Source organism: Nanorana parkeri, unplaced genomic scaffold, assembly GCF_000935625.1.
Source record: "Nanorana parkeri isolate BGI_ZX_2015 unplaced genomic scaffold, ASM93562v1 scaffold735, whole genome shotgun sequence".
Classification (NCBI taxonomy): domain Eukaryota; kingdom Metazoa; phylum Chordata; class Amphibia; order Anura; family Dicroglossidae; genus Nanorana; species Nanorana parkeri.
In genome coordinates, this window is record NW_017307003.1 from 502,761 (window position 1) to 529,319 (window position 26,559).

At 40.1% G+C, this 26,559-nt stretch overlaps 1 protein-coding gene across 1 annotated transcript in view; it reads right to left on the reverse strand.

Annotated features, from left to right (window-relative positions):
* Nucleotides 1-18,013: 18,013 nt before the first annotated feature.
* SNTG1 (syntrophin gamma 1) overlaps nt 18,014-26,559 on the reverse strand; it is a 324,127-nt gene continuing 315,581 nt past the window's right edge. Inside the window, exons 17-19 of the mRNA XM_018564206.1 lie at nt 24,052-24,144; nt 22,430-22,540; nt 18,014-18,420 (exon numbers count right to left, since the gene is read on the reverse strand). Coding sequence (XP_018419708.1) covers nt 18,250-18,420; nt 22,430-22,540; nt 24,052-24,144 — 375 coding nt within the window. The 3' untranslated portion in view covers nt 18,014-18,249. The remainder of the gene's footprint in view (nt 18,421-22,429; nt 22,541-24,051; nt 24,145-26,559) is intronic.

The window sequence follows — 26,559 nt, forward strand, 5'->3', positions numbered from 1 at the left end:
CTAACTAAAACTTAAACTAATGGTCGTGTAATGGGGAGAAGGGGGTTGTTATGATGGAATCTTTTGTCAACTTGTAAATAACAGTTCTTTATTTCTCTTCTTTAGGGGTTATCTGAGGTACGACGGTTGACATCACAAGGTAGGAATATCCACAAGAGACCTGCACTAAAGATCTAAAGAATTCTGGTAAGTAAAGAGCAGTGAGGACAGGAGAGACAAATTGTGGAGCTGAACTAAACAACATTTAAAAAAAATATGTTATAATTAATACATTGCTGTCACAATCCCATGATTGGTGCTCCACAATTTGTTATGCTTCTGGCTTAATCCTGCAAGAATGGACTCCAGCTCACTTCAAGGATGCATTCTTGTAGAATTTTGAGCTCCCTTTTGGGAGATACCGCGATGTCTACCATGCCTCCCATAAGTGTCAGAAGCTGGAGCAAAAGTATATGTTTACAAATAGCTTTTTAAAACAATTTGTGTTGGAGACAGGGTACTGGTAAAAAAATGGACTACTTGCCATGCAAGGCCTGCTTTAAGATAAGAAATTCTATATTGGCAACAATGCTGCAACTGTAGTCAGTATTGTTTGTAATATAATGTGTGTGTGTGTGTATAAAGTGTTTTGACACCAAACATTTTATACACATACACAGGCATTGCAAAATATCTACTCAGTCATTTCATGTAGGATTTGCAACATCTGTACTTATACTGCAAAAGCACACTGGCTTTAGAAAAATCCTTTTCTTGGACTTCATTAAAGGATATAGGATTCAGAGGCATTTGTGTTATAGAGCAGAGAGCAAGACCATAGGAGTGGGGCCTGTGTCCCTCTCTCCGATCCTGTTTACCTCTTTTGCCACTGCAAGACTTCTGGTTCTTTGGTTCCTCACTGATGGTTGATTTATGCCACTTGTATGGGGTTTTCCAACTGGATCCTGGTCAGATCACCCATTAGCAGAGATGTCCAGCAAAGTAGGGGAAAGTGTGCGGTTGGTTAGTTTTTCCAGCTTGATGCCTAGGCTTCTTCTGCTAGTGAAGATGTGTAATCTTACCCTCAGTGATATCCTTATATCCTTGTTGAGAGTGTCCAGTACAACTCTGAAGAGACACTGTCCCTCTAAGGACATGTGCAGCAGATACATTTTACATGTCCGCTCTGCAGATCAACCAAAGAGTAAAAAAATAATACAGAATATATTTACTACTTCTTGGTAGTAGTGTAGGACTGCTGGCATTAGCTCTAATCACTATAAATATAGGGTATTAGTGGGAAGGAAAGCTGGATTCCTTTCAATTAATTTAGTACATGCCTCTAATATTCAACAGACTAACACCACAGCCATGGCAAGTTGCACTGCAGTGCTTGCCTTAGAAAAGACTAGGGTTGCACAGATACCAAGTACAGTACTCGGTACAAGTACGAGTACATGTACCGATACTTTTGAGCTCCAAGACTACACTAGAGAAAAATTAAAAAATGAGGAGGCAGCTGTCATTTGTAAGGAGCACACGGAGCTCCTGGGATTTGTACATCTCTGTTTTAATGTACGATTTTGTTTTTTAAAATATAAATAAAGGGATGCACAGATACCAGTTTTGCGAGTACGAGTACTGGTACTTGCCGAGTACCTACAAGTACGAGTACTGATACATTTTTGTGTATTGTCATGTGACAGTTTTTCTAAAACAATACAGACTAATGATTTCAGGGCAGTGGTGGAGTGCCAGAGCCAGGTTCCAGCTGCAACCGCTGGCAACCCTGATAGTTCTCATAAAAATGCCAAGTATCGGCACTGGTACTCGAAAAGTATCTGTGCATCCCTAGAAAAGACTTTAAAAAAGGTTTTCAAAAGAATCTCTAAAGGTTTATTTATGGGATTCTTAAACATTGTTGCATCCCCTACAGGAATGGCCAGTGCTTTTTTTAAGACAGGACACTGCTGGATCTACAGGGAACAACCCGCTTCTTAATAAAGACCATCTTAAAGGTATTGGGCTGCAAAATGTTTAGCAGATGTGAACAGTTTATCAGGAGCTGTCTAGTCTCTGTACTGTGCATCTGGGAGTAGTGTGTGCACCTGAAGAGTTTTTGAAGTCTTGGGGCCACCCCGGAAGTGTTAGCGGAACGTGACCTGGAGGGACTTGATACAGCAGGACTAATCCCCATGTGCTTGGAATCCTACTTGTTGTCCCTGCTTGGCAGGGACATCGTAGCTCAAATACAAGGTAAAACCAGGGGTACTTACGAACTGGCTTCTGGAAGCAGGAGAGGTTCAAACAGCAGGATATGACTAGGGGATAGCAAGGACTAAAGTGATTTGACACTCTACCTAGTGGCACAGGACTCAATCATTGAAATCCTTTCTGTGGAAACAAATGGAAACCAAAATAAAAATATTGATAATAATGGTGCCCAACTGTTTTAAAAAATGAAGTAGCCCACACACCCTTTTCAGAAGGTGAATATTCAGAGACAGGTTCACACCAGCAGCTTTTCCAAAGCTCCAGACATGGAAAGAGCTCCATGGCTAACTAACACAGTACACAAAGGTCTGCAAAACACCACAATGCAGAGCCCAGTGCCCCAAAGTTCACATCTCAGACAGGGCCTACAATCATCCAGTCCAGCATAGTGTACAGCCTCCAAAGCTATTGATGAGGATATGCCAATGTAGACAGCTGCATAAAGAGACAAGCTCAAGCAACATATGGAAAAGTCTTGATTGATGAAAAAATAATCCTGAAACAAAGGAAAAATGGCTAGGAAAAATAGCTAAAGCTTTCTGAGTAGAGGAAATGTTCTAGTCCAGTGTTAAAATCCTCCTATAGGCAGCAATATAACCCAAATATCTCTCAATCCTGTGGCCCTCAATGACCAAGAAAGACACATGCATTGCAATGATACACAAGAGAGGTAAGATAAAGAGCTGACTTATTTTTGTAAAGATTTTACACTTAAGCTGAAAGTGAACAGTTTAGGTTGAAATAGAAGGTGCAGTTGGGAGCTGTGATTTTGCCCAGCAATCTATGACTGAATAAAAATATGACACATAATATGAATACATAATTCAATTCTTATGAAAGGGTAGGTTCCAAACCTTCCTCTACTCTATTTAAAACTTTCAAATATGGGCATAGCAATGGAGATGTCATAATTTAATTCTGAGAGGCATAGCTCTTACAATAGAAGTTATATTTTAATAATGAAATCAAACAAATTTAATGGAGAAGTGGTCATTTACTATCTCTAGGCATCTTTAAATATTTGGCCTTGACTCAAAATATATATGTTTTATACACTCGATGTCCACTGGGGTGGAAATACATTTCAGATATTTATTGGTATTCTCTACAGAAGAGAGAAAAACATTTTATTTTAACTGTTCCTTTTGCATTTTTAACTACTAGTACTTATTTTGACATCTGAAGTGTTTCTCTCCTGCGGCTGGAGTTAAACATAAAAAGGATCAGGTCTGGCTGGGAGAAGGAAGTTATTCAAAGGTATTATACGTTTCTCTTTTCAAATGCTATTAAATCTTCAAAAACTACTTCAGTGTAAAACTGAAAATTAAAACTTTGGATCATATATATCAATGCATAGCCCACTTAATCAAAGCATACTCAGCTAAACAGAATAAATGAAGAGGGTCAGATAAAAACCTTCCATGTCCCTGCCAAACTAGGAGCAGCCCAGGGCCTAGCAGACACAGAACACTAAGGGGTCTATTCACAAAGCTGCCGTAGGCAGCCGAGTGAATAACCGACCCGAGGTGAAGTGAGTCGAACGCTGTTCAGCTATTCATTTCAGGCTTGTACGGCTGATAGAATTTCGATTCAGGAACGAAACGAATCGCACATGTCTAATAAGGAGTTCGACTCAGCCGATCCCACTTCTGGATCGGCTGAGCCGAACCTCCGGCAGGCTACTCGCTGCTGTTCGTTCTATTCTCCTAGATGCCGAGCAGCAGGGAGTGAATAGCCGAATGCAGCCGAGCTCGGCTATTCTGCTCGGTACCTCCGTGGTGCCGAGCATAATAGAAAAACAGTTAAAAAAGTACAAAAAATAAAATAGAAAATGATTGAAAATGATTGGGCGGAGCTAGCAGTGACAGCTAGCTCTGCCCAACTGTTTTCTATTTGCCGGGCGGTTCTGCTGCTGTCAGAATTTAAAAAAACCCACCATAGTAATGCATAGCTACATTCCTATTGGCTATTTCACTTTGCAATAGCCAATAGCAATCTAGCTATTGCACCCGCCCTCTGATGCTGTCAATCACTAGAAGGGGACCTGATAAATAACTTTTTTTTTTCTATTCTGACGGCAGCCAATGGCTCCGATGTCAGAAGTAAAAAAAAAAAAGATAACAGAGCAGGGAAAGGTTTCCTGGAGAAAGTGTTTCTCTCCCGGGGGGCCAGGAGCCGCTATCTAATAGTGGGAGACTCCCTGAGCGTCCGGGAGAGTTGGGCTGTCTGGAGATCAGTGTCCCTGGTTACCTGGTGATCTGTCTGTGCAAGTGGCCCAGAGCCAGCCATGAGATGATGGCTGGCTCCGCCCAGCAGTCAGTAGCAGGCTGTCGGCCGGCCGTTCGGCTAGCTTCGGCTTTCGCCTCGGCTCAGTCGAGCCGAAACATATGCCTGAGCCCCTCGGCCAACTTCAGGAGTTGTACGGGCTATAGTGAATAGCCCGTACAGCAGCCCTTCGGTTCTACTGAACCAAAGGGGTCCTGGGGTCGAAGCTAGCCGAAGGATCAGCCGAAGCTACGGCTAGATCAGGGGCGGACTGACAACACATGGGGCCCCCGGGCAAAATACGATTATGGGGCCACTTTGTGCTCTGCCCATATACAAGCTCCAGCCACCCACCCACAAGCTCCACCCACATATACATTGTTGTGTTACAGAATTAATTCTCCACAATATTTTCAAAATAACAGGTCTATTCACTGAAAGTTGAACTTAATTGCTGGGGAATTAGTAGCAGAATTAAAAATCTAGACCAATATAGGGGATTTGGAAAGTGAGCTATTTTAACCTAGATTCTTCAGTACTCTTTCCTTCTGGAGGGTGGTTACTTTTGTTCCCCATGGTGTCTGTGTGTGTTTTTAAGCAGCCACCCCTCCAAACTCGCTTCCGGGATGGACTACAATCTCCATACAAATTAGTCAACTGAATGTGAGATTGTAGTCCATCACAGGAGTGAGCATGGAGCGCGGGGCCAGATCTCACTGCCCCCCCAAATCCCCCCTCCCCCACAGTTACACACTATTATATGTATACAATTATATAGCTCTGACATATACCGTATTGCTGTACAGAGAACACTGAGCTAGTCACATCAGTCTCTGTACAGAGAAGCTTACACTCTAACGCAGAATACCATCAGCTATATTGGTCTACAAATCCTACCAATACATTATACAGCTAGGCAGAATAATAGTATATAAATTTGGTACATACTCTGTGCTGGCGCTCTTCTCCAAGGTGCCGGCCAGATGTCTCAGGCGGAGGTCTCAGGAGGGGTGCGGAGGGTCCCAGGAGGGTTGTTGAAGGTCTCAGGAGTGGAAGATGTGCAGGCCACAGAAGCTCTGTAAGCGGGCGCCATGTGGTTCTCCAGAAGGCTGCTGCACAGGACCTAATACAGCGGAATACATTTTAGATATTACATTTCTGAAATGCAGAGGCCAGTTGTAATGCAGAAGTCAGCGGCGTGACGCAGAGTGCAGAGGTCAGCGACATGACGCAGAGTGGAGGGTCAGTTGCATGAAGCAGAGTGCAGAGGTCAGCGGCGTGATGCAGAGTGCAGAGATCAGCGGTGTGACGCAGAGTGCAGAGGTAAGTTGTAACACAGAGTGCAGAGGTCAGTGGTGTTACCAGGGCTGTGAGGGTCTCACCAAGGCTGTGTGGTCCTCACCATGGCTGCGTGCTTGTCTCACCAGGGCTGCATTCTTGTCTCACCAGGGCTGTGTTCGGATCTCAGCATGGTTGCGTGCTTGTCTCACCAGGGTTGCGTTCGGATCTCAGCATGGCTGCGTGCTTGTCCCACCAGTGTTGCGTGCTTGTCTTACCAGTGTTGCGTGCTTGTCTCACCAGTGTTGTGTGCTTGTCTCACCAGGGTTGCGTGCTTGACTCACCAGGGTTGCGTGCTTGACTCACCAGGGTTGCGTGCTTGACTCACCAGGGTTGCCTGCTTGTCTCACCATGGCTGCCTGCTGGTCTCACCGTGGCTGCCTGCTTGTCTCACCAGAGTTGTGTGCTTGCCTCACGAGGGCTGCTTGGGCGGCAGGGTCAGAACATTGCTGTGCAGAGGGTGCGGGTGGCTGGGTCTCACCATGGCTGCTTGCTTGTCTCAGCATGGCTGCGTGCATGCGTGCTTGTCTCACCAGGGTTGTGACGGTTCCGTGCTTGCCTCACCAGGGTTGCGTGCTTGACTCACCAGGGTTGCCTGCTTGTCTCACCATGGCTGCCTGCTGGTCTCACCGTGGCTGCCTGCTTGTCTCACCAGAGTTGTGTGCTTGCCTCACGAGGGCTGCTTGGGCGGCAGGGTCAGAACATTGCTGTGCAGAGGGTGCGGGTGGCTGGGTCTCACCATGGCTGCTTGCTTGTCTCAGCATGGCTGCGTGCATGCGTGCTTGTCTCACCAGGGTTGTGTGGTTGTCTCACCAGGGTTGCGTGCTGGTCTCGCCAGGGCTGTGTGGGCGGCAGGGTCAGAACATGGCTGTGCGGAGGGTGCGTGCGGCTGGGTCTCACTGTGGCTGTGCAGGTGGTGGGAAGGAGGAGGAGCTGTGTGGTATAGGTGCATCCTTTTTTACTGCAATGTAGAATGGCATAGGCTAGAGTGGACTACACATCCCTGCAATACTTTAAACAGCAATAGCATTACTGTATAAAGTACTACTGGTATTTGTAGTCCTCTATAAAGGGTGCCATTCTGCATTGCTTCCATGCCGAATGGCACATGCTATAGAGGACTACAAATACCGCCAATACTTTAAACTGCAATAGCATTACTGTATAAAGTACTGCCGGTATTTGTAGTCCTCTATAGAGGGTGCCATTCTGCATTGCTGCCATGCAGAATGGCACATGCTATAGAGGACTAAAAAAACCACCAATACTTTAAACAGCAATAGCATTACTGTATAAAGTACTGCTGGTATTTGTAGTCCTCTATAGAGGGTGCCATTCTGCATTGCTGCAATGCAAAATGGCACATGATATAGAGGACTACAAATACCACCAATACTTTACCATCACTGTATAAAGTACTGCTGGTATTTGTAGTCCTCTATAGAGGGTGCCATTCTGCATTGCTGCAGGCTGCTGCATCACGTACCTGGCTGCCTGCAGCTACTCGGGCTCCCTTCTCAGCATCCGGCGGTCGGTGTTTACCGGCGGGCCCCCGATCTCTGCGCTGGCAGTAGCGTGCGTGGGATACTGGGGCCCCCCACCACTCCGCACCTCCCTCTCCATAGCCTTCCTCTCCACGGCCCGGATCTCCTCTGTGTCCCCTCCCGCCATCAGTCTGCCCACTGTGCCTCGGCCCAGAATGCTGGAAAGACTGACGATCCCATCAGGCAACGCGCGGGACAAAAAAAGGCAATTTGTAATGGGGTAGCAGCGGGGCACGGGCCCCATACTGGCCACGGGCCCTCGGGCAGTGCCCGAATGGTCAGTCCGCCCCTGGGCTAGATCATTCGGCAGCTTTGTGAATAGACCCCTAAGACTGCTGGATCCTTTGGTATCTTCTCCTTAACAGGTTTCATCTGTTATCCATAGTCATGACACTTGAAAATAGCAATACAATTTGCCTCATATTGTAAGTAATAACGCTGTCAGACCTGATGAGCTATCCAAGCTTAATTCTGTATGACCTCACAATGGTTTTAAACATTAACAGATGTTTAATTTAGAAATATTTTAACCTATATAATAATAATAATAATAATAATAGAGTTCCATGTCCATTCAATCCTAATGCCCTTCATTATTTGCAAATAGTAAACAAATACATTGGCAGTTTAAAGTCCACAGATAAAGAGAACACAGAATATGCAGCAATAATGAGTGTCCTCAAACCCCTTTCAACCGTTCAACATGCACAATGCAAAAGAAAAGTATAATAGCGCAAATGTTGGTTGGGTGAAACTATTGACCTTCCTATGTCTTTATGTTTGTCCAACATTTTCATGGAGAGAGGTTTTAGGGATATTCTACAATACTGTAATATATTAAAATTCCAAGTTGCTGCAGAATGGAAATGTTTGCCACATATCTAAGGAACTATGAAGGGTCAGCCTGATTTGTTTTTGTTTTTATTTGCTATAAGTTAGACACTGGGACAATACTTTGTACTTAAAGAGCAACCCTTTGCCTGCTGAACTGCTATTATACACTGCATATGTTACCTATATAGCATTATAGAAAGCCTTCAAACAGAAATTTGAAAAAGCAAATGTACAGTAAATCACAATTGAATGCCATTAGTTGACCAACACATAGGGGTCTATTCACAAAGCTGCCGAGGGCAGCCGAGTGAATGACCGATCAGAAGTGAAGTGAGCCGAACACCGTTCGGCTATTCACTTCAGGCTGGTACGGCTGATTTCAGCCGTATATCGGCTGAAATCAGCCGTACATCGGCTTTCTTCGTGTGGCTTCGGATCAGCCGAACATGCTCAGCATGTTCGGCTGACCCGAAGTGCAGAAGGAGTTCGACTCAGCCGATCCAACATCTGGATCGGCTGAGCCGAACCTCAAATGGTTCGGCTGCTTTCGCGGGCTGTACGGGCTTTTATGAATAGCCCGTACAGCACCCCCTCGGTTCTCCTGAACCGAAGGGGTCCTGGTGCCGAAGCTAGCCGAAGGATCGGCCGAAGCTACGGCCAGATCCTTCGGCAGCTTTGTGAATAGACCCCATAGTAAATTATAAACCACTGCCCTTTTTCCCCTTTTTTTATTCATTATTTGTTGTAAGTTAGTGCTGCTGATCTTCCATAATTATGGGCTGCATAATGTGCATTGAAGAGGCCATTTGTCTCCATCTTGTTAGTCTTGCATCTAAACATGCCCACAATTGAATAAAAAAAGGCCTTTATGTCAATTATAAATAACTTTGTACCAGACTTGTAAATTTTATGTGGTTAATGAAAGCTGCAGATTTAGGGCATGTGTTAACGGCTTTTGTTCGCTTCAAACAGATTTTGCATTCCTGTTAAAGTTTGTGGGAATGTAAAATGTCAGTAATATTTTCATTGTGAGATACTAAAGTTGAGCTCAAGTATCCCCATCAGTTAGAGTTACATGAGACCAAAGAAACACATTTGTAATTTAGACAGTTTATCATAGGATTAGAGAGTATATATTTTATGTTTGATCCAGAATAAACAGAATACATTGTTTTAGACCATATACTTGAAGCAAATGTATATGAAATGTTAGTAATGATATATTGGCAAAATAAGAGCGAGTTTATGATATGTTTGGGCTACATATTGTATGTTATAATAATTTTTACTTGTACAGCAAGCAACTATATGTGCAGTCTTGCCATTTAATGTAAATAAAGTATATTTTTTTTAATTTATAAGTTATACAAGCTTAATTCCCAAGATACCTCAAAAGTCTGTTTAAATGTTTGTTTACTGATTTGGGGAGGTGGTACCATTATGTGTCTATATCGTTGGATGTCTATGAGTAAACATAGTTTTTGCTGGTTTGAAGCTATAAAGCAGCAGTCTTGAAAACATGGCCATGGGAGCATAAAGGAATCCTCCATCCACAAATCTTGAAGAGATAAATAAACTCCTTTGTTTTTCCAATTTGGCTAAAGAGGTGATATGTCAATAATTTGTACTTAAAGCCAAACTCCAGGCATAACTAACAGTACTATAATAACCATTAGATATAGTTTTTCATAGTTAACAGGGTTAATATTAGCCTCATATAGTTCCTACAGTGAAACTTTGACTCGAAAACTAAGGGTTGACACTCCAAGCTTATCAAGGCTTTATTGCTTTGCACAATGCTATCAGCAGCATGTTTACGGGAGGGAAGAGTAGGGGGATGACCTCTCCAATGTGCTATTGCTTTTTGTTTGCCCATACTCAGGCTGGGGTGGGTCCTGCACCAGCTTACCTCCAATGTAGTCTGAAGAGAGGTCCATAACCTGGCGTTGGCTGTCTTGCAGGGATGGCTGTATCACAAAATTGTGTGGACAGACTTTTAAATACTCTGGAAGGTAAAATAGTCCAGCATAAAAAAGGAAGAGTTATATATTATATATTAGAGCTCTTCCAGTAAAGGGTCTTTTGTTTTTTTCTGGACGCCTCACCGTATACTTAGTGGTTGTGCCATACGAAAGTATGTGGGTAAAACAGAAATGACATGAAGCGTGATTTTCAGCCTTCCACCTTTTAGATGTTATCTACCAGAATCTCATGTTTGTGTCAATATAAACAAGACACATTATAGAATTGAATGTATACCTTTATCTTTTAAGCCCCCATGGATCAAAATGGAAAAAATTAAAAAAATATATTTTTATTTTAGTCTTTCGAAAAAAAGATGTTTTTTTGCAAGACAATGGTACCAAATCAAAACATTGTCATTAAAAACACAATGGGGGGGGGGTTCTAAACTGGCGCAGACAAAAACTGTAGCAGCTGTACATAGCAACCAATCAGCTTCTCTCTTCAGTTTGTTCAAATGAAAGACAGAAGCTGGTTGCCATGCACATTTGCACCAGTTTTTGTCTACTCCGGTTTTTATAAATTGCCCTCATTGTATGCATTACTTTGTAGCCCATAGTAGAAAATAAAAATTGCTCCATAAGGGGTTCTGTGATGAAGTGGCTTTTCTGAAATCTAAATGGGTTTTGCAGTCCCATACAAGTCTAAGGGGAGTGCAAAACCTGATTAAGTCAGGTCAAATTAAGGTCAGGAGGTGGTCAAGTGCAGGTCAAATCCATCTATCAATGAATTCTGAATGATCTCAGAAGTGTCTCAAACTGATGTCATCAGCACAAACCCAAATTACATTGACCTTTGGAAAGATTGAAAGTTTACTTTTCAAATGACATCATCATGTTAAATCCTATATGAGATTTGAAATATTGTACTTATCATATGCCTTTAAAGAAATGGATTAAAACCATCCCACATTTTCTTTGCTAACCTAAATAGGATTGCAGATTTTTCTAATGGTTTAACTGTTAATTATGTTTTACTGTTATTAATATAGAAAGTGGGTGGTACTTTATAGTACATATCTGTGAATATTAGCAGTACAGGCAGTCCCCGGGTTACGAACAAGATAGGGACTGTAGGATTGTTCTTCAGTTGAATTTGTATGTAAGTTGGAACAGGTACATTTTTTAAGTGTAACTTCAGCCAACTTTTTTTGTTTTGTTTTGGATAGCATAGGGAAGGGTTTACCCCCTGTAAAGTTTGTTTTGCTGTGTGTGTTCAGAAGATTTCACCTCACTTTCTGTCCCTGTGACAATTGAATTTTGAAAATTTTGAGTTGTCGTGGAAACAAGGATTGGAGATAAAGCTTCAGTGGAGACACCATTTTCCCATGATCACTCTTACAGGAGTGAATTTCCTTCCTAAGGGTAGATTTCCTTTCACTTCCTGTTGTCTCAAGGACAGGAAGTGAGATTAAATCTTTCTAATGAGGATACAGACAGCAGTAAAGACCTCCCAGTGACCCAGAAGAAGAGTTGGGCACCCCTCGTCTGCAATTCTAACAAGAGCCAACTTCCTGTAATGTACGTACACTACTACGAACCAGACCCAAAAGGCGGGCACTCCTTGTCAGCATTACAACTACCCCTTCTGTACAGTAATAGCCTCTGTTTGAAAGTAGGAGTCGTATGTAAATCGGATGTATGTAACTTGGGGACTGCCTATAATTTATTAAAGTATGCTAAATCTTAATTTCTCTGGTCATTGAATTTCTGTTTATTAGCATCTATTGTATATACTGCAGATTTTGACCTTTTGGTTTTGTGTTCTTTCTAAACAAACCCATTGTGGAATTGAAACACAACAAGCTGCTTTTATGAAACATGCTACACATCAGCGAAAATATTTTATTTTCTCATATTTTTACACAGCAATTAAATATTTCATCCCTTTTTCAAATTCAGTAGATAACTGTGATTTGTATATAGTATAATTAGATGGAACATTCAATGACCTGTATACTTTCTTTGTATAAAAATGGAATCACTTTACATACAATCCAATTCACTTTCTTTTCATCCCTACACGTGAAAAATAACAGCTGAAGATACTCATATTGAAGTTTATAGTGATAGTCACACTCAGTATTGCTTCAGTCTGCAGCATGGGTTACTGCATCAAACTGAGAATTTATTTTCCGGTACATTAATGTTCAGATGTTAAAAAATATTATTTACATTTTTTTTCTTTGGAAATACATAACCTCGTTACTCTTTACCCTTTTTTATTTACAAAGCGCAAACATTTTCCATTGCTCTGTACAGTCTGGAAAACAAATATACAGTTTTTATTTACAGAAAAAAATACAATTGGTGAACAGGACCTTGTTCCTGAGAAAGCACAATATATATTTCAAGGAAGCAGAAGTAATATTGTAGCAGTGTATATTGTTGCTTAAAGTCATATCATTTTGGAATGATAGATTGAATTAAGAAATTAAGATGTTGGAAACTAAGGGATTTATTTGATATAATACTACAGAGAGATAATGAGGGAAAGAAAAAGAGGTCTATAATTTTACACTAAAATGGTCTCCTGTTTGAAAGTTCACTGTTTAGTGATGTGAAAGGGAACCACTTCCAAAAACCACCCTATTCCTTTGTTTCCGAAACCCATACCTTCACTTACAAAACCCTGCACAATATCCATTGCCATTAACTCACTGTCTCTCAACCTTGCCAATGTTTTCCTAATAGGAGGAAACAATCAGGATGTGTAATTCAACATCTTGTCATCACGCAGATGCTCTTGGCTAATCAATCACAGTGGAAATGCCTATAGGCTGGTTTTACCCAGACCAAAATGGCCTTTATTAAAGATGATACTGGCACCAGTGGTATCTGGTGCATGCAGAAACAAGCATTTCTATACAATGTGAATGATCATATTCATAAACAAATGTGCTTAAAACATTTAGGTGGTTGAGTTAGGGTGGCACATTCAAACTCAATGTGAAATGAAATATGGTAGCTGACATTACATACCTTTTTCTGAAAATCCCAGTGGCCTGGCTGTCTCATATTTTAAAAACCTTGCCAATAACCCAGAAGAAACATGGAGCCAGTGATGTCAGAATTAAGTCATCTGATTTTGTGCCTGTATAACAGGTCAGTGACTTACACAATATTTGGCCCCATGCACACTTGCCAAAAGGGCTGATTACTAAGGATGGGCTTGATGTTTAGGTCAAGCATGAGTTCGACTCGAACATTGGCAGTTTGTGTGTTCGGCGAACACACAAACTGTCATGGCGTTTGGCGGACTGTTTGCCCGCCGAGCGCCCCACAAGGCACTGTGCCTGCACAGTGCCTTGTGAGCCCTGATTGACTAAAGCCTTGCCCCTGACCACAGGTTAGGTGCAAGACTTTGCCCAATCAGGGCACAGTACTCTGTAAGAGCCATGATTGGGCAAAGTCATGATGACTTTGCCCAATCATGGCTCACCTGTCAGATGCTGTACAACTGTAAACAGTTGGGTGGAGCTAGCTGTCAACGCTAGTTCCGCCCAATTGTTTATGTTGCCGCCATCTGTCAAAATGCCATTCTGCAGCGGGAGTTCGTTGCGAGTGGACAGGTCCGCGGGCATCCGTTTCTTTTTATTATTTCTATTTATCTTTTCTTGTTTTATTTTTTATTTCATCAAGTCATTGTCATGAACAACACTGGATGTCATGATTGACCCTGGATTACATTGGTGGATCCATTTTTATTTTAATAAAAAACTTGTCTTTTGTTTTTTTCAATTTAAGGATTTTTTCAAAAGTCTGGCCTCTTTTTTACAAATTTGATTTAACCCTTTAGTGAATGGTTAGGGGTACAAGTACCCCTTACTCATTCACAAGGGGGGAAGGTGCATCTGGCTGCCTCTATATTAAAGCCCCAGGGCATGTGGGGAAGAGGCCCTTGTGCCCATCGGCATGGGGACAAGGTGCTTTTTCAAGTCTGACCCCGGAAAAGAACCCTCCCAGTGCCAAGGGCATGTGGCCTGGTATGGGAAGGAGGGGAGGGGCCACTCGCTAAATCCCCCCTTTCCTGCCCTGCCAGGCCTGTGCTCGGATCAAGGGTCTGGTATGGAATTTTAGGGGGACCCCACGTGCCCCCCCCATTTTTGGGGGCGGGGTTCCTCCTTAAAATTCCTACCAGACCTTAAGAGCCTGGTAGGAGTTTTAGGGGTAACCCCACGTGTTTTTGTTTTTGTTTTTTTTACATGGGGTTCCTCCAAAACATTCCCATTAGACCTTAAGGGTCTGGATTGACTTTTGGGGGGAACCCCAAACTTTTTTTCTTTTTAATAGGGTCCCGCCTAACATTCTTACCAGGCCTAAAGGGTCTGGTGTTGTTTGGGAGGGGGAACCGCACGCTTTTTTTTTGTCTGTTTAAATGTCATTTTTTTCTTTATAAAATGTCATTTTTGCTGCAGCAGGTTCTATATATTGTACAGATTCGCCACTTTACAGGCAGTTCAAGGGGACCCCCCAGGCATGACATTTAAATAATTTTTTCATTTTTATTGTTTCACATATTTTTTAAAAGTGTTTTTTTTATTGATACATGTCCCCCAGGGCAGTACCCAAATCCCCATACCCTTTTTTATGGCCAATAACGTGCATTTAAGCCTTCAAAACGGGGTCAATTTAATTTCAAAGTTCTAGCACCATAGACTTGCATTAAGTTTGAGTTCAAACTTTTTCATGTTCTAACATTCGAATTCGAATCGATCAAAGGGTGTTTGGCCCATCAATACTGATTGCATGAGTCTCATAATCTCACTGGCCATTCACATGTAATCGCTATTGCGAATACCTGCGGATGACCGTACCTGAACGCAGACTGTTTGCTCCCCAATGCCCTCCCTCCTTCTGGGGCATGGATTGACACTGACAGCTTGTATGTGTGATAAATACTGTCACTCATTTTAGCACCTGACAGCGAACCATTGCCGGCAGTGTAATAGCCCCAGATAAAAACAACTGATCACGTGGCCATATTCTACAGATTAATTTGAGCCTCTACCTATCAACAAAGTTAAGAGCAATTCAAGTGCACTCAGTCAGGGCAGGACACGACACTCAACTCCAATGCTCTCTTGTAATGAAAGGTTGGTGGGAACAAGGGCTGTGGATTGAGGCTACTCTTCTCCCTGTGTTCATAATCCCGTTCCTCCTGTCTGTGTGCCAGCATTAGATTACTGCACAAGTAAGTCTGGTCTGCTGGTCTTTAGGCTTCTGATCCTCTACACCAGCTCCTGTAATCCAGCAACAGTCAGGCTCTTCTCTCTTTGTTAATACTATGTCAGCTCTGCAGTCTTCATTATCATACTGATTGCATTTCTCCCACTGGCAGCAATGATTTTCCTCTCAATAACCACTAATGGCGGGACATTCTTCCTACCACCAATCGCTGGGACTTTCTTACTCCCACCAATCATTGAGGCATTCTTCCTCCTGCCAGTGCAATTTAGCCACACCCACTTTTTGCTGCGACACACTCTGCACACCGCAGATTTTCTCCTTTCTGGTTTGTCCTTCTTTCTCAACTTCTGATGCTGGGAGGGATGCCCATAGGCTTCACTAGCCACTACAAGTAATACCGCCCCTTCTTCCAGTGGCAGCCTGCACAGAAGCATTCCTGAAGTTGCTAGCATCTTAAAACTTGAGCAGGCAAGTTGTAATGGGTAATTAAAGGTTAAATGTATGCTGCTGGTGTGGGGACTGTGGATTACTGAGGAAAGGTATTACCCCTTTTTAGTAAATATTTTGTATTCCCATACTTTTAGTGTAGGAGTATAAACTTTTTTTTACTTTTGGGGCATGTAAGGTTTTGGGAGAATTTTTACTGATCCCTGGTCTCACTAAGGTTGAGAACCACTGCTTTAGAAAGCCATTAAATGTATTTTTACATAGGGATCTGGGTTGATCTGGGTAGCCTCCCAGAGTTTATACAGTGGGCTTTGGACTAGAAAACGGAGGGTTGGCGCTCTGAGCATATCAAGGCTGTATTACTATCAGCCACAGGTTTACAGGAGCGAAGATCAGATAAAAATAAAACAAAAACTTCACAGAGAGGAAAATGTTGCAGTTGCAGTACATGAAACATTATTTTTAGACTTTCATCTTTCAAAATATATTGGTGTTAATTTACTAAAGGCAAACATATTGTTCACTTCCTTAGTTTAGTGAATTAGGTGACGCACTGCTGACTTCCATCATCCCTTCACTTGCAAGCAAAAATACAGTTTTTTTTATTAATTCCCTTGAATGTCAATGGGGATTCTTTGCAAAGTGAATTATCACCACATTCATTAAGCTAAGAGAAACATTTCTTGCAGATTGAAAATTCTCTTGTAAAGTGAATTGCTTCTATGTCTTTAGTGAATCAACCCTATTATCTTTCCAAATCTGAATTATAAATCATAATTAAAGCTAAGCTCCAGGCAAACAGCTAAGTACACAGATGAAATACATATAATAGGATTTGTATTTCTGTCCATCAAATTGGCGGATTAACACAACCGTACAAGACACTCAGGTGGATCACACCATTTACAGTTAAGAAATACAATGTTCTCCACTCTCTTAGCCCATCCTTCTGAGGTCATCTGTCTGCACATCTGCCCTCTCCTCATATCAGCATGTTATTTGTCAATACAGTTGCATGCAGCTAACCTGGTTGGCTCGCAGTTCCTCCCTACCCTGGTATACAGAGGACTGCAAGAGACTGATACCAAATCAAATTCAGGTAATTGGTTAATTATTGAATACAGAGCTGGATTAGTATGCGTCTTTTATGCCTCCCTGGAGTTCAGCTTTAATGCTATACCCTTTTGGTAATAGATGCATGAGCAAAAATTAGATTAGTGATAAAATTAACATAATTCCAGCCTTTAAAGCTTTAGTTCTGTTATCACAAAAGTATAATCAAGATAAAAGCTTTGTGAAGTCACTGGAAAGGTAAGGGCTGTCCAATCTCATCAAATATCTGATTTTTATTATTGACAGGATAGAGAAGGATAAAAATGTCTTCCATCCCCAATTGTGCCAGCAAAAATGAATTCCAAATATTTAACTCTATGATAGATTACATTTTTTTTTCAAAGAAAAAAAAACTACAAAGAGAACAATGCTGAAATGCATTCTTTGATGAAAGGAGCCCATGTGATCAACCAGTTCTTCTCTTTGTATAGATAATCTACATAGATTCAGCCAAGACAGACTCTGTATGCAGCTTACAGCTACTGCAACATCCTATAAATATCAGTGGAACACTGCTCACTTTATCAAGTACCTACATGGCTTTCATGTGAAGTGATACATGAAAGACAAGTAGAAAGTTATGCAGAAAAACAATGCAAGCTTAAGAATGAATAATGCTATTATAACAGATTTAGCATTTTGTGGAAAATACATCTTACCTCAAAAGGCTCATAAAAAGGTGTTCTACAAAATAAATAAATAATAGGAGATATCTGCTTCTTTATAACACCCCATGTGACAGGCTTCTTAGCACATTTCCTAGGTTTTTCTGATTGCTGGGTTACTATGGTTTGCTGTATAAAAAGCCTTTTTTTCATTTGTTACTTTAACAACATGTATTCTGTCCAGAAAAAAATAATCAAGATCCTTTTCCTTTTTGGCACTTTCATAATGCAATCTTAAAAGATAAGTGCCATATTCATGTAGCCATTTTTAATTGTTTTATTTTTTATATTTGTACACTAACATTAAAACACAGAAAATAATAAAAACATGTCCTTGATTTCCTGGGTATTTGTCATGAACACAGACCTTTGCTTTTCCAGCTGCTGTGTGCAAGCGGTATCTTCGAGGCTGAACAATAAGTAACTGTCATTAATCCATAAGATGCTTTTTCTTCTGCATAAAAATAAATGAGTAGCTATTCAGGTCTCCTGAGCTAGAGTCCCAGATCCACCACTCCATAAATATTCGCTCACAGTTTGTGTATTTTTAGTAGGTAAGTGCATTCCTATTTGGATGGGTTAAGTTGAATATTTCATTTTACAAACACTCGCTGTGGCACCAGAAGTTGATACAGATGAAGAGGCAGCTCCCTGACTATCAACAAATAGAGGGTCCAAGCAAGCGACTTTAGCAGCAAAGAATGAATGAATGCAATGGAGGACTGCAAAAAGGTTGGAGAATTCCAGTTCCTGTAGAGAGAGAAATTGTCAACACATAGCACATTATATTTCCAAATATACATAGAGCTCAAAGAGATTTTTTTAACCATTTTTATATTTAAAAATCAACTGTCTGTTCATATATTTAGTCTATATTGCTAGTACAAATATGGACAAATTTGTTGCTAACCTTACAGCTCATTCAAAAAATGCTTCATTGCTCCTTAAAAGTGATGGCATTAAAAACATTTGTCTCATTTATACCTGCACACCATTAGAATGTCATTGAGTAAAGCAAAGAAAGCGTAAAAAGGGATTAATTGTTGCTCTTTCTAAAAAGATATTCTAAAATAGACCAGACAGATTTGTTGGTAGCCCTATAAAAGATTATAAATAATTGGAATAAGTGAGGTTTCAAACTGTTTTCTGTAATTATTATTACATGTCTTTAATCTTGTAATAAGTCATTCAGCCTATTTAAAAGGAGAAAAGTAGTCACTCTGCTGTATGGTATCATTGTGTGCACCACAATCAACATGGACTAGAGAAAGTCAATGAGGGAGTTGTCTGAGGAGATCACAACGAAAATTGAAGACCAGCATGCCAAAAGGTAAGGCCTATAAGGCCATCTTCAGGCAGCTTGATGTTCCTGTGACTACAGATGCAAATATTAAGAAGTTTAAGGTTCATGGGAATGCAGCCAACTTCACTGGATGGGGTTACAAAAAAAATCAACCCCATATTCAACATGGATAGTGCAAATGATAAACAAAAAAACAAGGAAAACCTCCAAAGAGAAAAAAAACAAACCAAGGTCAAGGTACATTATTGTTTTTAGCTTTTATATATCATATTTATTGTTTACATTGCTTGTTTAAACATGGCGACGTCCATGATGACGTCACGGGGCGGTACTTTGAATGAATTGGTAAACTGCCAAGTATCACTAAGGGTATATATGTGGTTTCTTTCACATGTACTTGTTGTCACATCTTTTTGCCCTGATGAAGGGACCCTGCGTGGCCCCAGAATATTGGCTGTTTTCACTGGGACTTTGTCCGATTAAAATGGACATATTGAATGATATTGCTGAGTGCTGGTGATCCTTATCCTCTTCCTTGAGCACACCATTCATCGCTTTTTGAGCAACAGTGGGCTCAAAGGAAGACTCTGCTGTTGAAAGAAAAACATAAATAATCCTGACTGGAATTTGATAAAATGCACATTGACAAGTCACAGTGCTTCCCAGAGAATATCCTTTGGACAATTGAGACACAACTGGAGCTTTTTGGCAACTCACATCAGCTCTATGTTCACAGATAAAAAATGAAGCTTTCAAAGAAAGCAAAGAAAAGGACGCCATACTTACTGGGAAACATGGAGGAGGCTCAGATATGTTTTGTGGCTTTTTTGGTGCATTTGGAATGCTGTCTCTTGAATCTGCACAGGGCAAAATGAAATCTCAAGGCTATCAAGGATTTCTGGAGCGAAACATACTGCCATACTGTGTCAGAAAGCTCCGTCTCGGTCACAGGTCAAGGTTCCTCCAACAGGATAATCACCTACACCACATAGCTAAAAGCATCCAAGAATCCCTATTATAACTTTGGACTTTATAAAGCCCTGACCTGGATCTTGTTGATAATCAATGGAAACTGCTAAAACATGCATTTTGGAAAAGGCTACCTTCAAACCCGGTACAACTGAAGCAGTTTGGTAAAGAAGAGTGGGCCAAACTTCCTGTTAGCAGGGGCAAAAGTCTCATTGAAAGCTACAGAAATTGCTTGTTTACAGTGATTGCCTGTAAAGGTTGTGGAAAAAAAAAATTGGTTTATGGATCACAATATTTTTGTCAATGACATTTTTATTTGTTTTATTATTTTAACAATTCTGTTGAATCAAAAATCTGAAGCAAAGCTATTTTTTTAATTTAATATGAAATGAACATTGATGAATGCTGGATATTTTGGTCAGTTTCAAGTTGTTTCCAAGAAAATGTGTTTTTTTTCTTATTTTGTGGAAGGGTACCAACACATTTGTCCACATCTGTATTAAAGCTAGCCACACATGTGCAGATAGATGTCAAACTGACAAGATAACAATTAAAGCTGAACTCCAGATGCAAAAACTTTCATTCCAATATATTATTCAATAGCCGCAATGCACATAAATCCACTTTGTGAGAAGCAATGCTCTGCAAACCTAGATATTACTTTGTAAACTTAGTAGTTACATCATTGCTGTGCTTCACATAGCCTATGCAGAGAGAAGAGCAGTGGGAAGTCTCCAACAGTCCCCACCCATTTCAGACTGCCTGTGAAAAAACTAAAGGGGGCAGATACAAGACCAGTCACCCTGCACAAGGAAAGAGAACAGTGGTGACTGGTCTTTATTACATGATGCTCCTGCAGAACATAAAAGTTTCATGGAGGATTACTGCACATATCTCTGAAGAAATACACAAACCTCAACAAGATTCAAATAAGAATATACATGCCTGTTGTATTTAGACAATATTTGCTTTTCCTGGAGTTCCGCTTTGGGCACCACTGGGACCCCGGACCAGGAATGTTTTTCCTGATTAGGCTGATGGGCAAATGCAGCATTTACAGCTCCCTCTGTAGATAAGGGAATAATCTGTGACTGCACACCAATAATTTTTCAACATGCTGCAAAATCTATGTAATAAGAATTAAGAATTAAGTCCGTGTAATAAGAAGTTACGGCCCCTATAGGGATTATGTAAAGCCTACATTATTTTTATGATACAGGAAGCAATGTTTTTTAGTTGTATGTTTGCTATCCCAGGGACATATTAGGAAATAAGAGGAAATATCTTTTAAAGAGCGGAGACATTCCCTTATAGACAGATGTCACCAGAATTGGTGTCTCCATTAGAAGGCTTCTCCTTCACCTATTAGTAACAACTCTAAATATTTAGATTTTCCATAATTTTTTTTCCTGACACAATGACCACCTAGTTGCTTTAAAGCTGTGTAGTGTACGCATATAATAACTTACCTTGCCCCTCTCAATCAACATGCAATTAAATTGTTTGCTATGAAATTTGTTTAGTTTTTCAAAAAATATATTTTTGGAGACAGGGTGACATCAACACTGGGTCTGTCTGCTGTTATTCGCTCTGAGTGTGGTGGGAAGGGCTGGCAGGCTCCTATAAGCATCACAAATTTCTCCCTCTGATCGTTTTCAAAAGCAATATATATAAGAACATGTTCCGAGGATCCCTTTGAATGAGCCGGCTTTTCCTTGATGGCCACTGGGTGCTGCAAATGTTAGCTGTGACTGGTTGCAGGCTCATCTAAAAGGATGCCATTGATATGTTCTTTCACAAAGTGCTCCGGAACAAAATGATTGATGGTAGAGAATAGCTGTGAGAGGGGGGCCAACAACTGTATGGACAGGGGGGGAAGTGAATGATAAATGATGGAGGTCATTGAGACAGGAAATAAAGGTGGGAGCAAAATAGCTGCTGCAGCTTCCAAAAGTTATATTGTGGAGATGCAAGTTTGCTGGGAATTAAGAGTCATCAGTTTCAACATAGGAGACAACTTGCTACACATGTGGGAAAAAAAGGTACGGCTGGAGTTCAGCTTTAAGTTATTCTCAGGCTGCTCATTAACTGAGTAGGGCAAAAAGAAAACTGTGATAGATTGGGTTGTCCTTCTGCAGAACGATATAGATACAGTATATATTATATACTATATATCAGCTAATTGCAGCACTAATTATGGGTATCTATCTACCTAGTCCATCTTTTACTTACCCATCTATATAACTAGATAGAAAGCCAAGAGTTGCACACTTTTGATTGATAGAGTGGGTAGATTTGATAGATACCAATAATTAGTTCTGTACTTTGTTTATTGATTTTTGAAAATGCAATGTAGTTTTGTTGTAATTATTACACTAATTGTTACAATTTTCATCTTATTTAGTAGTGTTTCACTAAAGTACAATCAGACTGTTTACATTATTACTGCATTTTAGTCTACAGGAACAAAAGCTTGTTTGTAATTACCTTTGCTTCAATTTGTTTTGTATCCTGATTCTGGAACAGAAACTTGATTTTACTTTTCCCATCATCTGAAGAGCCTTTCAACTGAGAAAATTTATACCTCCATAGTATAGCCTTAGAAATAAAACATCAAACATGGAGCAGTGAGCTCAGCGATCAGGAAAGAGGTGTGCAGTAAGTTGTATGGCAGTTTTACAGAGTGAGAAAAACTTCATAACATCTACAGCACTATATGATTATTTTTACAAGTATCATTCACAACTGTTTTAGTTTCTTAGAATGTGTACAAAAGCATCAACTAGAGACTTTTCACTAACAACAACAGTTTTGAACGTTTTACATAGTGTTCGGACTAAACAATGTCCTATATAAAATGTCACACTTAAAATCACACTTCAAATTAACATTCAGGACCCGATCACACATACGGCGGTAACTGGTGTTTTTCCACACCGCCAGTCACTTGTTCACATTAAAACACAGGTGTGATGTGCGGTGGGCTGCGGTACAATGCAGAAATACAGCATTTTTCTGCAGTGCCCTCAATGCCACCGGATGTCAACGCACCGCAGCACAATGTAAATCACTACTATGCAGAGACATGAATAGAGTGTACACTTTGTACAGTCCAAATGAAGTTAAGAAAAAAAAAAGTAAAGATTCACTTGCATTGAAACAACCCACGTTACCACATCTCACTGCTGCCACCCATTCGACAATAAATGCACAGCTAAATGCAATGTTTTACCATGCAGTTACTGTGACCGAGCCCTTAAAAGTCTTGTTTAAATGCAGACATGGAATAACACCTGATAATACCTTTATTTACCAGAAAACACTCCTCGGTGTCTTCTTCTAAAATCTGTTTCACTTTATTACTAAGAACTGAACTTCCCTTGAAAGGTCTAAACTCTATCTACCTACTGAACTATGTCATACATTGTCTGCTCTTAAAGAGGAACTTTACCTATATCTTTAAAATAACAACAAACAGAAATGTTAGAAATGTTTAGTAATGACAATCTACAAACACATACTTCTAGATAATTGCAGGCTTTGTATTTTTTATATACCTTATTTCTTTTTTCTTTCCCAGTCTTCTGACAGTGGCCAAGTAAACAAAGGGCAGGTTACTAGATCTCCCATTACTTCCTGGAACTCTGACACATGTGACTAGGACAAGTGACCATGCACATCATGTCAGGGGAGGAATATGCCTTTTCCTGTGATCTCATCAGATTACAGATGAGATTTCCCAGCAATGCTCTACTGATGTAACCTTCCCAGGATGCAAAGCTTTGGCACATTACATCATGTGTGCTAGAAGTGGACCAGGAAGTAGATGAACTTTATTTGTAAGTAAATTAAAAACAAGTTTGTTTAGCTAATGAATGTAAGATGTTTTTAAATCAGCATGCAGAGCTGCATGCTGATGTCATTTTTAGTGAAAGGGAGTACAGGTCCACTTTAAGTAGGTCTTTCAAGTTTAAAGGATTAAAATGACTGATAAGTTTACTTTAAACTGTGTTTATGATAACTATGAATATGCAAAAGTTATAGAAAAATAAATAAATCAATAATCTGCATTGTTGTGAATCCTTAGCAATATTAATGCAGTGGTTTACCTTGGTTGCAGCATCAAAGCAGATGAATCCCATACCAAAGTCAATGGTAAGGCCCATTAGATGGCTGTCAATAACACAGGCATATGTTTTGCACTGAAAATGTATAATCCATAATTAAGAAACAATTAAAAATAGATTAGGTTTAAAAAAATACATAACTAAAACAAGCTCAAATACACTTTGCTGCTAAATATTAGAGAAAAGATTCCTTTTATCACTCTGGATTAAAAAGTCAAAAATTAGGACCACCCCTTTAATAAATCCATCAGTTTCTCTTCTTTGATATGTTAAGTTTTGTATAGATATTTATTGGCCACAAAGCTTTTGAGGGGTGTGACAGACAATGAGCTGTTAACTGTGGGACTGGCCACATAATTCACTAAAGAGTCAGTCTACCCAATGCAGATATTTTGGTTATGAGTAGATACTATCCGGCTTCTTAAACCAATCAGAGACACCAGTAGCAATATCTACCTTCCAGTGAGTTTTATTCCTTTGTAATGGTTGAACAGACAGGAGAAGCTGAGAACTATCTTCAGCAGTCCTTGAACGATTTAAGAATTTAGTGTCAAGGGCTAATTATATTTATTCCCTTCCTTGAGGGGAAAGCTGCTGTTTCTGCTTGCAAGTTGACTTCATGGTAATTTTATTTATTTTTCGGAATAATGCGCAATATTAAATCATAAACCAGATGACTGAAAGAGGTTATTTTCCTTTTATTTCTATTCTGTTCTAGTTAGATGATTCTCTGTGTGAAAATAAATGTAATTTTGGAATGATTATTTTAATCTGAATGGACACAGTTATATTTATTGTATTTGTACTCTTCAACTCTCTTTGAGTGCTGTACTTCATAGAAAAATCAGCATGTGATATAATTATCCAGACTAAAATTTTAATTTTTATTATTGAACCGTACTGTGAGACAATATTTTCCATATGCGTGCCAGCTGTTCCTTTCATTAAAACATATACTTTAACAGGAACTATGACAGTAATAAATAGTTATTAATGTTTCCTTATTACATCAGATTTAAGTCAGTGCCCTTACAATCTAATTTAAGTGCTTGTTGGAAATCTCAATTTATGCATAAAAACAACAACAAAATGATACATAAAAATAACTACCAGTCATATTTCTCAACATACTTCTATTTGTAAACTTGTCCTTTTAAAAAATATAACTCATTATTATTCAGAATTATCAAGACTGAACACAGCACACAGAACTTAGCACACGTTTGCGGTTTCTAAATATGGCTCCATACTCAAATTTTGCCCTGGAGGGTAGGGATACCTCAGGAAAGGGTGTTTATGGAAGGGATTGCAATACGAGTCTACAATTTCCAGGCAACATTCCTGGCAACTTGCTACAAAGAAGCCCACAGTTTGTTTGAAGTGACACTAAACTCAGGAGTACAATCTTAAATATGCATTTGAGTACCCTAACTAGTAACAAAAATATACCTTGTTTGTGTATCACTTATTTGTTCAGCACTGATCTTCAAATCATCTTTGAATTTGTAGTGACACCATCCTTCCTTCTGGAGGGGGGCTACTTTTGTTCCCCATGGTCCCTGTGTGTGTTCTAAAGTAGCCACCACTCCAAACTCAATCCTATGATGAACTACAAAGTTACATATAGTTTACCAATTTGTATTGAGATTGTAGTCCATCACGGGATTGAGCTTGGATTGGTGGCTACATTAAAAACGCACACAGGGACCATAGGGAACAAACGTAGCCACCCTCCAGAAGGAAGGGCAGTGTCACCGCAAATTCAGAGATGATGAGAGGATCTACATCCGAGTGATACACAAATAAGATACATTTTTGGTAATAGTGAAGGTAATGCATTTTTGAGATTAAACTCCTCCGTTTAGTGTCACTTTAATGCTTATGTGCTGCATTCAGCTTAAAGGAAGACTACATGGTTTGGGGTCAATGGACAGTATTATACTTTTACGCCTAAAAAAAATAGAACATTTTTATTTTTTATATAAACTTTATAGAAGGTGTACCAATGACAATGGTATCACATAAAATTATGTATTTGCTAAGGAGATTTTCTAATTAGAGAGCACCATAGGAGCTGTTTACTTTGGGCTGTCTTTCTCTAATGGAATCTGTCTAAATTGAAACTTGAGCAGTTAGGCCTGGTAATGATGTGTAAAGGCCCTTTCCTTCCTGTATATATAAATATGACATTTTCATATGAAATGTGTCATGTTTGTATGGCCCAAAAATTTTACTTTTTTTAACTAAAAACATAACAAATGATCTGAAAATCATCAGAAAATGCTAAATTATGAAAAAGGGCTTTCATAATTAAAATATAAGTTATTAAAAATATATAGGGGTCTATTCACAAAGGAGCCGAAGGATCCAGCCATAGCTCCAGCTGATCCTTCAGCTCTCTTCGGCCGCCGGAGCCCTTCAGTTCAGCCAAGCCGAAGGCATATGCTTCGGCTTGACTGAGCTGAAGGGACACTTAAAGAAGGGCTAACG